The 15345-nt window shown below is 34.2% G+C and overlaps 1 protein-coding gene across 2 annotated transcripts in view; it reads left to right on the top strand.

Moving 5' to 3' along the window:
• The window catches only part of LOC140451495 (inactive dipeptidyl peptidase 10), a 348523-nt gene that overhangs the window by 190736 nt on the left and 142442 nt on the right, over nt 1-15345 (top strand). For both annotated transcript variants that reach the window (XM_072545332.1, XM_072545331.1), the window contains 2 exons: nt 7767-7907; nt 11581-11655. In XM_072545332.1, coding sequence (XP_072401433.1) covers nt 7767-7907; nt 11581-11655 — 216 coding nt within the window. The remainder of the gene's footprint in view (nt 1-7766; nt 7908-11580; nt 11656-15345) is intronic.

Genomic DNA, 15345 nt, shown 5'->3' with positions numbered 1-15345 from the left:
ACGTTTTACGCTTCTTGACAATTTCTGTGAGTTCACGTTCTCTATTCATACGCCTTAAAACTTCTTCATTTCTAACGCGGTCGGTCCATGGAATTTTCAGCATACGACGAAATACCCACATCTCAAAGTTCTCTAAACGTCGTAACGAGCTGACTGTTAACGTCCAAGCTTCCACGCCGTGTAATAGTACACTATATACATAACACTTTATCATGTGGTATCGTAGGGACAAATCAAGATTACGGGTAGTGAGTAACTGTCGCATCTTTAAGAATGTGTTTCTTGTCTGCTCTATTCTACATTTAACCTCTTGTTCTTGGTCTAAGGTTTCATGCATCCAACAGCCTAGATACTTAAACTTTTTCACTTGTTCAACTAGATTGTTGTTGACTAGTATGTTTATAACTGGTGTGTGTTTCTTTGAAATTACCATTGTTTTTTTTTACATTCACCTTAAGGCCGTATAGTTCTCCTTCTCGCACTACTTTGGTTAACAGAATTTGTAGTTCTTCTTCACTGCCAGCAATCAGTACTGTATCATCGGCATACCTGATATTGTTCACGATTTTTCAATTGACTTTTATTCCTTCTTGTGCTTCATCTAGAGCATGTGCAAAGATGTCCTCTGAGTACAAGTTGAGTAATAATGGTAATAGTATACAACCTTGTCTAACTCCTCTTTGGATGTTTATGGTTTCAGTATTACCCACTTCAGTTCTGACAGAGGCGTTTTGGTTCTAGTAGAGTTCACGTATTGTATTAATGTCCTTTGGATCCAGGTTCCTTTTTTGCAAGCACTCTATTAGCTGATCGTGTTTGACTTTGTCAAAAGCCGTTTTATAATCTATAAAGCACAAGTAGATCTTTTTGTTGATCCCGACACATTTGCATGAGAACAATGAAACTGAACAAAGCTTCTCGAGTTCCCATACCGTTTCGAAAGCCAAATTGTTCCGGACCCATATCTTCTTCGCATTTTTTGTAAATTCTGTTATGGATAATTTTTAGAAATAGCTTCAGAATATGGGGCATGAGACATTTTTTTGCGTAGTTTGATTTGGGTATAGGCACAAACGTAGACGTTAACCAATCTTATGGAATGACTTTATAATGATCTTTATTTCCCAAAGAATGTGTTTAACAATGGAAGCTATTGAAAATTGATAAATATAAATAAGCTAATCGACAATGAGTTTTTAATATATTTTACTTTTTTTATAGTATTTTTCTTTATGTTATTGTTTAGTTCGACAATGTAACTCTCTTATTTATACATCGATGATTGAATCATGCTTTAGTTGAAACAATAATAATAATCGTTTCTACAACCGTAGGCAATTGTTGCGTACGCGTAGATTCCAGTGATATAATTCTTAAATTCGGTCCTGATGCTCCGCTCGGGGCAAACCGGCAACGTGGTCGGCCGTTCTGCCGTAGAAATACATTGCTTATCTAACCTGCACTGCATTCTAAAGGCGGGTCCAGACGAGTGTAATGTAAGATTACGTGTAATTTATCATCAACAGTGTGGACGTCACACGAACGTCTACACGAATCGTGTAACGAATCTTGGATTCCACTCAGTTACAACGAACTTGCAGAATAGGGAGGTCGTGATAGCAGGTGCTGCTTTTATTTGTATGTATTTATTAACTGAAGACCGAAAGAAACGTTCGCTGCGTTGATTGTGAAAAACTGAGTTGTATCAGAAAAGATCTACTTTACTTGTGGAACTAAAATCTCAGCAAATAAGCGGCCAATATAAAAACTTTACCCGGATGTCGCCTACTGATTTTGAATATATATTTACAAAGAGGGCATCTAAAATATCAAGACAAGAAACTGTCATGAGATCTGCACTTTTACCGCAAGATAGACTGGCACTAACCAGTGGCGCACTGAGGGGGGGGGGTGGTAGGTTAACACCCTCCTCCAGGACCCTATTCCGACACTGTTACTTACACATTTTAAGGGCTCAAAATGGAGGTAACATCATAAAAAAATGTTGGTGACCAACCAAACCCCCCCACCAGAGGCAAATTCTAGGTGCGCTACTGGCAGTAACATTAAGATTTTGATTAACAGAAGATTCATATTCTAGCCCTCAATACATATTATGTACTTCACTTATTTTGTTCTTACATTCTTCTACATATCTTTCCAAATAAAAAGTGATATCACTCCAAGCATCGTTTTTCAGAGTTTTCTTAAAGTAATTCTCGTTTTTTGGATCCCAAATACCGGGGTTTTCTTGGTATAAACTAAAAAGTTCAAGTGATTGTTCGTCACTCCACATCATCAACGTACATAGCATACAATTGTCATGAACACCGTCTAAACGAGTATTGCGAGCGCCTTTGTGTTCGCGTTTTTTACCGACAGCCGATGGATTATGGCGAGCACCACCGCGAGCGTTACATGTAATGCTCGTAGAGCCGTCCAAACGCAGAATTCGTGTTACATTACAGGATAGATTACATTACGCGTACGCGTCTGGACCCGGCTTAACTGTAGCTTCTACTATAGTACAAATTTCTGCGCTTTTAAAATCGTTAGATCTAGCAGAATATATTATAATATGAAGATTCAATATTGGTCTCCAATGCATGTTCAGCTTAACTATATGCAATGGTCATATTTTATTTTGGTGATTTTTCTTCTTTTTATATGTGTGTTAGATTCTACCAAGGCAGTTTAACTCATTCTTCGTAGTAGAACTTAATTTTCCGAAGTGAAAATCGAAACGTCAAACATAAAGCACTTTTAACAAAAATTGTAGCATATTCTTATTAAATATAATAGGGAATATAAAACCGCCAAACGAAATAGTTTCGCAACCATATTCAGTAATTTAGTTTACATAAAAAGTTGTCCAAGTAATAAAATAAGACCAAAAGTCTACCTGTTCGTTAAACATATTCAAATTTGAAATGTCTTAAAACTTTTCTAATTTAGTCGACCTAATGATACTTTATGGCAACGCCAGGTGTTTGGCATAAACCTCAAGCCCAAACGTTGGCGTATAAATGAAAAATTAAACCGAAAATTTATTCAAAACAACCATTAAAATTTCCCGATAAATTTCGGGTGACAAATCCCGAGCCCCTAAAATAAATAACTGGGAAAGTTTCGCTCAGTAAATCGGATGGAAGGTGGGTTACATATAAATTACTAGAGTACAAGCCATAAACTCAGAAATATCTGGGAAATTCGTTAATATTCCCTAACTTCTAGCTGAGACTTCGGAAGTTTCGAAAGAATTTACAAGTGACAGTGGCGTAGAAGATATGTACAGGTGGTTCCTAAAAAAACTGATACGACTCTTAAAGCCTATTTTGCAGAAAATTGAGCAGTGTATTTTGAAGGATAAATACTTATTATTTACATACTGTCACTGTCACTGCCAAATCTGTCAAATCCTGTCACAAATTTGAACTTATTCTGTTCAACCTCAAAAAATGGCTCCACATGCTAGCAAAGATCTAAAAGCAAGAATTGTAACGAAATTAGAAAATGATTGGTCACTATCTGTCATAGCGAACCATTTTTACGTAAGCAGAACAACAGTTTTTTTTTATTAAATTTGCAAATTTACAATCTGGTATTACAAGCTATTAGTAAATGTGTATTGCAAATATATGAGAGGAGAAATTATCCGCTGATAACACTCCCAATACTAACACTAACGAATTAAATTAATGTAGGATTTTAATGTGAAACTAAAATTGAATGAATGAAAATTAAATTTTAAAATTTAAATTAGTAAATAAAGTCTGTTGGCCACTGTTTCTTCAATCTTGGTCTGACTTCTGGTTGGAGGTGTAGTTGTCTTGCTTCCTCCTTGAGGTGGACTGATAGATGTTCTAAATAATTTCTTGTTAGTCTGCGTCTTCAACGAACGGTATACCAGTGTCATCATGCACTCTTTGTTACCAACGTACCACTTCGAGTTGAAAATCATTCTGAGTATTTTGGATTGGACTCTCTGAATGATTTTAGTATTAGAAGGCTTTGCACAGCCCAATAGTTGCACTCCATATGTCCATATAGGCTTTATTATGCACTTATACAAGAGAAGTTTATTATCTGTAGATAAATGTGATTTTTGGGCTATTAGCCAATTCATTTGATGTATTTTCATGTTGATTTGGATGTTTTTGCCAAGATGTGTACTTTACAAGTGAGCTTTTGATCAAGTGTCATTCCCAGGTATTTGACTTCTGTTTTACTGGTAGTAATATGTTGTTCAGTCTGATTCTCGGACATATGATGTTCCTGTTGGTGAATATAATTTGATTAGACTTAATATGGTTAACTTTGATTTTCCATCTATTCATCCTCATTTATGAGGTACAAGAGGGAACCCAGGACACTTCCTTGAGGGACACCGGATATTATGGGATAGTAATGACAGGTTTATTTAAGAAATCTGACTTAAAAGTGACGTTCTGTGAGGTAAGTTTTTAACTTGTTCTTCGTTATTATTGTTAATAAGTTCAGGTGCCCCAAAAAAGTGTGAGAGATGTGCAGCAAAGATTGATGCCTTTTCTTGTTCATTTTTTCTCCAGCTTCCATCGGCTTTCCTTAGAGGTGGTATGTGCCGTGCCTCTTGAATGATTGCGTTGCTTTCCAGATGCTGTGGTCTTCTTTTGACAGTCTGCCGTAACGAACCATTTTAACGTAAGCAGAGCAACAGTTTTTAATAATAATAAAAGATGGAGAGAACAAGAAACTTTCGAAATAATACGATGTTCTGGAAGACCAAAAATATTTACGGCTCATCACCAGAGATTAGAAGAGAATCTTTTTGAAGATGCGAAAACTGCAATAATTATGCCACAGTTCGCTGGAAGAAAGACATCAATTTGGTGCAGAATTAAAGCATCGCGTCTTAGATACCAAACTGAAGAAAAAAAAAGCTCTTACACCACAACAGAAGCAATCAAGACATATTTGCTTTAAACCATCAGCTACAAAATCAAGATTTTTGAGACAGGATAATATTTACAGCTGAGAAAATTTTTCTATACCGTAAACTGGGATAACTTTGCTCCACTTTTAGGAGTTACTAAAGGAATTGCTAGGGAAAGTGTATAAAATTGCTACTAGTATTATGTTTTTTTAATAAGTGATGAAGAAAGTATATAATTTAATTACTGTATGGTATTTTTTATACTAAAAATAATTAATTACATATTTTTTTAATAAAAAGTGGAGCAAAGTTACTTGTAGGGTGGGGTAACTTTGCTCCAACTCATAAAAGCATGAAATTTTGTACAGTAACATATAGTTGGAGCAAAGTTAATGGGTTGCTTATATTAACCCCAATAATAAGTGTTAATTATGACGTGAACTTAATTTAGGAATCGTAAAAGTTCCCCTTTTAGAAATTTGTTTTGGAGTATTAATAAAGCCTTAAAAATAATCAGTCCAAACGTAAGTCAGTTCATCCTTTTTTGAAGGCCACTTCCACAGTTTGAGAGATTTTTCCATTGCACTAATCGTTACCGTTTTACCATCAAAAGCCATAATGCGCCTGGGGTATAGGTGGATTTCGCATGAAAATACTGCAAAACGTCCCACTTCTCGAACAACACTTTCAACATTATTATATTTGTTTTTTTTTGCCTTTTAAAAAATTTCCAAATTCATTTTCAATTTCTTTCTCTCTAACAAGCTCTTCAAAATCTACATCGTTCGATGAATTGTCATCAAATACCATCTCTTTAGCTCTAAAGCGAACAACATTTGATTCCTCATCCGAAGATTCATCAGGAGTCATTGGTTGCTTATTGGTATTATTGCCAAAGGTTGTAGGTTCTTCCATATCTGCATCGTTGATGGCACAAACATTTTTTCCAGCTGGAACATTAATTTTTTTCTGTGGTGCGTAATAGTGTTTGTCAAATCGGATCTTTTTGCTTCGAGGGCTTTTAAAAACTACGATTGCACAACAGTTGGGTCGCATTTTCGTGGTATTCGGCTGAGCGCTTCCACAACATTCAGGGGAAATATTCCGCATTTTCGAAACCCTACCTCTAAATTAGATTTGATTTGTGGACCAAGCAAGTCCATAACCTTTGACAATAATGGAGGAAAGTGTTGCTTTGGTATATTAGTGATGCGGATGCCATCTTCATTACTTTTCCAATCTGACAAAACTTTTCGCCAGACTATTTTTAGGGGACTAAAGAAAGCCACGTCTAGAGGTTGCGTCAAATGTGTACTGCTTGGAGGTAGACAAATTAAATGAATGTTGTTTTCACGCAGAGTTGAAGTGCATATAGTGCATATATTCAGTGTGAACAAGATAATTGCCCTGTTCACACTGAAAATGAAATAAACCAGTGGCTCCAGAATAACAACATCGAAACCTTACCATGACCCAGCTATAGTCCAGATTTAAACCCAATCGAGAATATGTGGGGGGCTATTATAAAACCGTTGTATCGGCATAATTTTATAATAAAAAGGAAACTCAAACCCAGGACAGTTAACAACAACGATAACCATGAACGTGTTTTTGAGCGAACCTTGGAAAATCCGAAAGCCAGCCAGACAAGAACAGTGTTGCATCTTGGCTTAAAACGAACTTCCTTGCAAAGAATCCTGAAGAAACTGGGTGCATTTTCGTATGTGATTCAGGTACATCAACAATTACATCCCAGAGATTATCACAGTAGAGTGGAATATTGTGCCAGAATTCTTGCATAACAGTATGAAAATCCTCAATTTTTGAAAAATGTATGATTTTCAGACGAAGCACATTTTCATTTGTCAGGTCATGTAAATCGTCACATAAATCAATTTCTGGGCTTTGCCAGACCATATGAAGTTCAAGAAGTTCTTTCACACAGCGCAAAAGTGAGTGTTTGGTGTGCAGTGTCGGGACACGGAATCATTAGTCCATACTTTGGACAGAGAAAAAAATGGTAGGCAAGTCACACTTGATCAACAGAGGTACATACAAATTTTAACACGCTTTATCCCTGATCTACGTCAATCTTGTCGTACACGTAATTGGCATTTCGATACCAATTTTTCCAGCAGAATGGGGCAACTTGCCATACTGCTGTCGCAGTTCTCAGGGACATTTTCCAAACAAATTCATTTCACGATTTACTAACTTCCCCTATCCTGCACATTCTCCAGACTTAACATCTCCAGACGCATACATTTGGGGCATGGCTAAAACTGCCGTTTTTAAACAGGCACCACAAACCATCAATGAGTTAAGGGATGCCGTTAGAACCTTCTTCGCGGACTTGAGACAACCTTTATTCCATAACATTACGAGAAATCTGGAATATAGGTATGAAGTTCGTCTTGAGAGAGGAGGAGCTCATTTAGAACATGTTATAAAGTGTCAATAATATGTATTTTTTAAAACAATAAAACAATTACTAGTTGAGTACTGTTTATTTTGGGCTATACTGTATAATATAATGTCAGACCAATCAAATACAGTGCTCAGAATGACCAAATCTTACTAAGAGTCGTATCAGTTTTTTTTAAGAATTAGCTTAACCTAACCTAACCTAACCTAACCTAACCTAACCTAACCCTATCTAACCTAAGTCTTGTGTAATTACGTGCTCTATTATCATTTTTTTTTAGTCAGACTATTTTGTGCGATGTAAATTTTAATTCTAACGGCAAAAAAAAACACTTCGCTAGTCTATAGGCAATTTCTGGTTTTTTATTAAAAAATAATTAATATTAACTGTATACAAACATAATCATGAATATATGTTTTTTTGTTTTAGGGTGATCTAACGCCAAAAAAACTTCCTTCTCAATGGCTGTCTTCTACCCACTTTGTTTTTCAATCCGACGACGGAAGTCTGTCCATTTTAGATACCAGTAAAAATTTTAGTGTCACTGTTTTGGTTACCAATAATACCTTGGTAAGTAATTTTCTTAAAATCTTATCTTAGTAAATAGGTTAAGGTCCTAATTGAAATATTCCAAGATTCTGAGGCAATGTGACCGCGCGACGTTTGATGTTACCGATCATTTTCGAGTGTCTGTTTCTTGTATAACAAGCTGCGGTGACGGAGCATTATGTCAGTATATAATATCAAATTACGAAAAGTAGAAGTTGAAGAAGTTAAATAGAGATATTTAAAACACGAAATGAGTACGGAAGAATATCTCAGATTAGGCATACAGATTACATGCTTGATTGGATGCCTTAATTATAGTTTGTATTATTTATAAGCATTTATAATACAAGTTTTTTCAGAAATCTACTTATTTCAGTGTCTAGGCTCCAGTCTTGTTGTAGTAATCCGTAGTCGATCGCTTGTCTTTAAAATATTTTGTGATAGATCGCAGACGCTACCCGTCCGAGCACCCCTGGGTTAAGGAATAAAAGTTGAGGAATAAAAAGGTGTGTATACTGATGACCACAACAACGGCAGAGAACACGACAAGCAGAAAAAGAATATAGGTTGTTAAAAAAATAACATAGAATGTTTTGGAAGAGGAAAAGAGAAAATATAGAAGTCAGAGAGATTGGAAAACTAAATAAATCAACAGAAACTAAAATCTAAATCTAATCTAAATCTAGAACCATTGATTTAGATCAAGAAATCCATGATGACAGAACGTTAAGTAGACAATAACTTTGACTGTAACTAGCTGACAATGAATTACATTACATTAAGTTGCAAAATCAGTTGTAGGCTTTATACCAATATCGGAAAGAATTATGCTAATACAAATGATGACAACACATGGGAAATTAAACCTTATTCAGATTTATGCGCCAACCGCCGATAAAACAGAGGAAGAAATTAAAAAATTTTACGATGACCTTTAAAAAACCCTACAAAATACAACATCTAGAGATGTAACAGTAGTCATGGGTGATTTTAACGCCAAAGTTGGAGAAGGAAGATGTGAGTCTACTGTAGGGCCATATGGACTCGGTGTTCGAAATGAGAGAGGAGAACGCCTTATAGAATTCTACCTAGAAACATAATCTTTCGGTAATGAATACTTTCTTCAAACTACCTAAACGACGCCTTTACACTTGAAAATCGCCAGCTGAAAAGGTCGATAAAATCGTTAGAAACCAAATTGACTATATTTTAATAAACCACAGATACCGTAACGCAATACAATCGGTGAAAGCGTACCCAGGTGCAGACGTGGCGTCGAACCAGAATCCTCTTGTAGCAAAATTCCAACTTCACTTAAAAAAGATACAAAAAAGCTACAAAAGTGATAAACTAAACATATAAAATTAGAATCAGAAGACGTCAAAGAAAAACTGAAACAAGAAATTAATGCAAACCTAGAATCTACACCGGAATCAATTGATGGTGATGTAGAACAACAGTGGCAATTCTTTGAAAATGCAATTATCGAACGAAGTCGCAGATTACTCACAACAACCAGATGCAAGAAAGGAGATTGGATGACAGAAGAAATCTTGGAAATGATGGAGGACAGAAGAAGGTAAAAGAACATCATTATAATTCAGTATCAACAGCTGCATAATCAAATAGGAAGGAAAATAAGAGAAGCTAAAGAGACTTATTTCGCTGGAAATGCCAAGAAACAGAAAACTTACAAAACAAATATGATAACTTCAATCTCCATAAAAAAGTTAAAGAATTAGCTGGGGTAGCAAAACAAAAACCTCAAGCATACTATTGGACAAACAAGGAAACATTTTAGTGGAGACAGAACAAAAATTAGGAAGATGGAAATAATATATAGAGGAATTATTCCATGACCAGAGACAAGAAAATATATGAAGATAATCAGACGAGGGACCCGAGATAACAAAGTCAGAAGTTATGCATGCAGTAAAGTCAATGAAAAATAATAAAGCTGCTGGTCCAGATGAAATACCATGTAAATTGCTAAAACTGCTCAATGAAAAAACATAGATCTTTTAGTCCAACTACTGAACACAATCTATTCCACAGGAATCATTCCAGTGAAATGCTGACATCAACATTGATTTGTCTACCAAAGAAAGTAAATGCCAAAGAATGTAGTGATTTTTTAACGATCAGTCTAATGTCACATACATTAAAAACCCTGCTAAAAATCATCCATAATAGAATACACGCTAAGCTGGAGATGAATATTAGTGATTCCCAGTTTGGATTTCGGAATGGAGTGGGCACAAGAGAGGCACTATTTTCTTTTAACGTGCTGACCCAAAGATTTTTGGATGTTAATCGAGATCTATATGTATGCTTTATAGACTACAACAAGACATTCGATAATGTAAAACATGACCTACTTATAGAAATACTTAAAAACAAGAATCTGGATGTGAGGAATGTAACATTGATATCAAATTTATACTACAGCCAACGATCAAATGTGAAAATTGGAAGAGAAGTGTCAGAATCAGTAGAGGTAAGGAGAGGAGTCAGGCAAGGTTACATACTGTCGCCTTTATTGTTTAATGCTTATTCTGAAGAAATCATACAAGAAGCTTTGGTAAACGAGAGAGTCAGCATAAAAGTAAACAGAAGTTTAATTAACATCATTAAGTATGCCGACGATACAGTCATAATAGCCGACAACTTGAAAGACTTAGAAAGAATAATGAACAAAATATTAAGATATAGTGGAGAATACGGACTCTCTCTTAACATCAAAAAAACAAAATTCATGAAAATTGACAAAAACAACAATACAAACGAAATATTAATGGTAGGCGGCCAGCAGATTGAGAGAGTAAAAAAGATATACTTACTTGGGAACGATAATCACAGAAAATAACGATTATACTACAGAAATAAGAGTCAGAATTAAAAAAGCACGTGCCGACTTCGTGAAAATAAAAAAGATTTTATGCAGCAAAGATCTGACATTGGCCCTCAGAATAAGGCTAATTAAATTCTATGTACACAGTGTACTCTACTATGGAGCTGAATCATGGACATTAAACCGGAATACAATAAATCGACTTAACGCGTTTGAAATGTGGACATTTAGAAGATTGTTAAGGATTCCATGGGTAGATAGAGTCACGAATACAGAAGTGTTAATGAGAATAATCAGAGAGAGGGAAATGGAAAATACAATAAAAGAAAGGAAATTGCAATATCTCGGACATCTTGAGACTCATAATTCAAGGAAAAGTAGATGGTAGGAGAAGTGTAGGAAGAAGACGTGTTTCCTGGTTGAAGAACCTGAGAGAATAGTTTGGTTGCAGCTCAAGGCAATTGTTCAGAGCAGCTGCCTCGAAGGTCAGAATAGCCATAATGATTGTAAACCTTCGTCGCGGAGATGGCACTTAAAGAAGAAGAAGAAGAAGAAGCCGACAGTAAACTTCAACCTTACCTGACTTGACAATGGCAAGTGCGACCTTGCCGAAACATCATCAAAATAATATTTATCAAAACCAAAATTATTCAACGCGGAGTCAAACCCGGAAAACTGCAGCAAGTATATATATATATATATATATATATATATATATATATATATATATATATATATATATATATATATATATATATATATATATATATATATATACGTTTATTAACGTTTTATTATACTTTTTCTATCAATTTAGCTTACCAAATTATTTCCTCTTTTCAGAGACAACTCAACGTTAAAGGATATCAGTGCTCAAAGGATCTCAGCTACGTCCTATTTCAACATAACCTCAAATCAGTAAGTAGCCATTTGTAATTCAGCCGATTCCTAATTTATAATTCTGAGAGAGATCATTGTGAAATGCGAAGCTTGATGTTTGCCAAGCGTATTCCACCAAAACACGTTTTTCGAATGGAAATTTATTTTTTATGCAGAAAATTTTTAATGTAGAAAATCAAATTTTTATATAATATTTTATTGGGCTTTATTTAAAAAAGACTTCGCTTAATATCGAAAGTGTATTAATATGCATATTTATCTAGATGATTTGTTGGAGAGTAGGTGTATAAAGTTGACTCAGCGAGCAAATTTTATATTTTTTTTATTTTTTATTTTATTATTAAAACTTACAAACACCACCTAGGTAGTAATTACATGTAAGAGTGCTCATTACTTGGTATAAAAATATACACACAAAAACTACAATATACACACAAGTACAAAATAAAAACACAGAAAGTAAAACACATTAAAAAAAAGACACAAGTTAATAAAATTTTAAAATTCAGTCCATTACTTATCTATTCATAACATTTTTTAATATCCCTTACACTACAGGTAAAGAGGTCTATATCACAGATCTTTATTAACTCATTACACTGATATTGCATATAGTTTATTATTGCACAAGAATTATATGGACTACAAGAAAATAGGTCATCACTGTTTACCCTTAGGTTGACCTTTGGCACATGAAACCTAATAAAGTTGATCAAACCACATGTCTTATATTTAACATTGTTAATGATATGAATAAACACAACACAATGAATGTTTCTTCTTTGCTCTAATGACTGCAAGCCAAATATTTGAAGCAACTCTTTTGATGGCGTAAGGTGAGTATACACATTGTATTTCTTAAGGTATAAATACCTTAGAAATATTTTTTGTACCTTTTCTATATGATTAATATGAACTTTGGCTTCAGGAGTCCATACCACTGATGCATATTCCAAGTTTGGTCTGACTAAAGCGTTATATAGTCTAATGGTTGTATTTATACTAAAGTGTTTGGAATTTCTTATTACAAATCCCAATATTTTGTAGGCCTTATTAACAATATTTATATAGTGTTCATTAAATTTCATGTTAGCCTGTAAGTATATTCCCAGATCTTTACATTTGGTTTTCCTAGATACTACACAATTGTCAATTCTATAATTATTTTGAATGTAGTCGATTTTGCGAGTAAAAGATATGACTCTACACTTCTTAATATTCAAGATCATATTGTTGTCCCTAAACCATTCCACAACTGAGGTCAGGTCCTCCTGTAGTAACTGACAATCATTTGAAGTATGTATAATCTTTTATTAGTAAATTTAAGAGATTGTGGTAGTGAGTTGACAAACATTAAGAAAAACAAAGGCCCTAAGTTACTCCCTTGGGGGACACCAGATGTAGCCTAAAATTTATCTGATAAACACCTACCAATTTTGACTCGTTGAAACCTTGAATCCACATACGATTTTATAAATGTACAAGCATCATGTGAAAAACCAAACTCATTCAATCTCGATAAAAGAATGCCATGGTCAACCATATCAAAGGCCTTTGAGCAGTCAGTCATTATTAAATCTAATTGGAGTTTATTATTTATTGCCTCACTAGCAAAATTAGACAGAATGCACAGATTACTAGTTGTGGATAACCCAGGCAAGAAACCATGTTGTTCTGGAGCAAATTGAACTTTGAGTTTGTCTGGAAAGGTGTTAGTTTTAAGAGATAGATTAAATAGATGTGATAATGGCTTTTGAAATATATCAGAACATCCTTTAAAGATATAGGCAGGGATATTATCACTACCAGTGGTCTTTTTTGGCTTTAATTTTTTTATACTAACCTGCACAGCTTCTTCACTAATAACTGAAAAGTTAAAAGATCCCTGTGAACTACCCTGATGTGTGGATGATACCTGATAAATTGAGCTAAAATGATGAGAGAAAGCCATGGCAATATTCTGAGGGCCTGTATATGTATGATCATTTAAAGACATCTCGTGAGGAAAACCGCTGGTTTGTCTCCTACTTCTTATGAATGTCCAAAAACTATTTGGATCATGCAAAATGTTATCTTCAATATTATTTTGATGCTGCATAAATTCATTTTTGATTTGCTTTTTAATAGTATTTTTAAGACTCTTGAATTTATTGTTATCGATAGCACTAGCTTTCCCTATTTTTATATGTTTGCTTAATTTGTTTTTTTGTCTGATTTTTTTAATAAGGTCTATAATAAAATAAGCTGGATATTTCTGTTTTTGTCTATTTTTAATAATTTTTTTTGGGATGGCTTGATCAATGCAGTCATACAATTTATCGTAAAATTGATTAATAGAATCTGTAGAAGTTATACAATTATACATATCTGACGAGTCAGTATCCCCTATTAATTGATACAGAAGATTAAAGTCCCCCTGGCATAATCATACCTATAAGACTGTTGTATATTACTCTCAGTGTATGAATTATCTTTATATTCTAGTAACATTTCTAGTGCCGGGTGATAATAATCTTCAGGTACCAAAGGAGACCCAGACCTAGTTAGATTTGTTATGGATATGTTTGACAGTATAAGATCAAGCAGTTTATTTTTACAATTGGTTAAACAATATCAGTGAAGTTATAGAGTATTTCAGTGAATACGTTAAACAAAATCTTTTAAATAAAAACTGGATTATATTAACGATAGAAAGATTAAACGTTAAATGAAATTAAAATGCTTTAAACTGTTGCCTAATTTTATCATATTAAGGCTCAACATCCGTTACAAGATGAATACATTTTTCAGCAGGAACAGTTAAAAAAAATTTACTTGAAATTGCCTGTTTTCCTCTTGTAATATTATGGTCGCTGTCGGTATTTTCATCACACATTTTATTTCTGTTGTCCTCAAACAATTGTCTTATGTATTCACTCCATCTATTAATTTTCTCTGTTAAATCTATAATAATCTTTCCGTCTTTGTTCTTAAGCTTATTATTTGATGTCTTCTTTGAGTTCCTGTAATTTCTTTTACTTTTTTCTGTACATTGAATGTGTCATATTTTCTTTCATAGTTTTCAATTTCTACACATTGTTCTTCAATCCATAATTCTTTGGCCTTTTTTATTCTTTGCTTTATGTTCTTATCAACATGTCTGTATTTTTGTGTATTATTCTTCATTTTACGTCTTTCATCCATTAGTTCTAGTATGTCTGGTGTCATCCATACCTTGTGTTTCTTTGCAGATCTGGTTAGGTGTTTTTTGCCCGTAGTTCTTATTGTAGTGTTTATATACTTAAGTTTTTCATCTATGGTGTCTGTTATGCGGATTTGACTTTCTGCTATTCTGAGGCTGGTGTTTATTTATTCTTGCACTGTTTGTCGTAGGTGTTCACTTTTTAGCTGGCTTAAGTCTAACGCTGGGATAATGGTTTTTCTTATTTTCTTTGTTCTAGCTTCTATCACCATAGTTACACATTAGTTCTATCACCATGATACACCGTTATACTCTTACAATTTCTGCTACATTGATACACTGTTTTCGAGAAAAATTGATGTAAATAATTTCATATGAACACCGTTACTTTTGGTGGAAAGTTTTAGGGCGAGTGAAATAGATCTTTTAATCACTACGCGGAATTGGGCTTAGAGGAAAAGCGTTTTCTGGAGGAAAATAAAAATGAACGCGATGAAATTATCATTTATCAAGAACTCAGAGGTTTT

This window comes from Diabrotica undecimpunctata, chromosome 9, assembly GCF_040954645.1.
Source record: "Diabrotica undecimpunctata isolate CICGRU chromosome 9, icDiaUnde3, whole genome shotgun sequence".
Lineage (NCBI taxonomy): Eukaryota > Metazoa > Arthropoda > Insecta > Coleoptera > Chrysomelidae > Diabrotica > Diabrotica undecimpunctata.
This window is presented reverse-complemented; position numbering and strand designations above follow the sequence as displayed.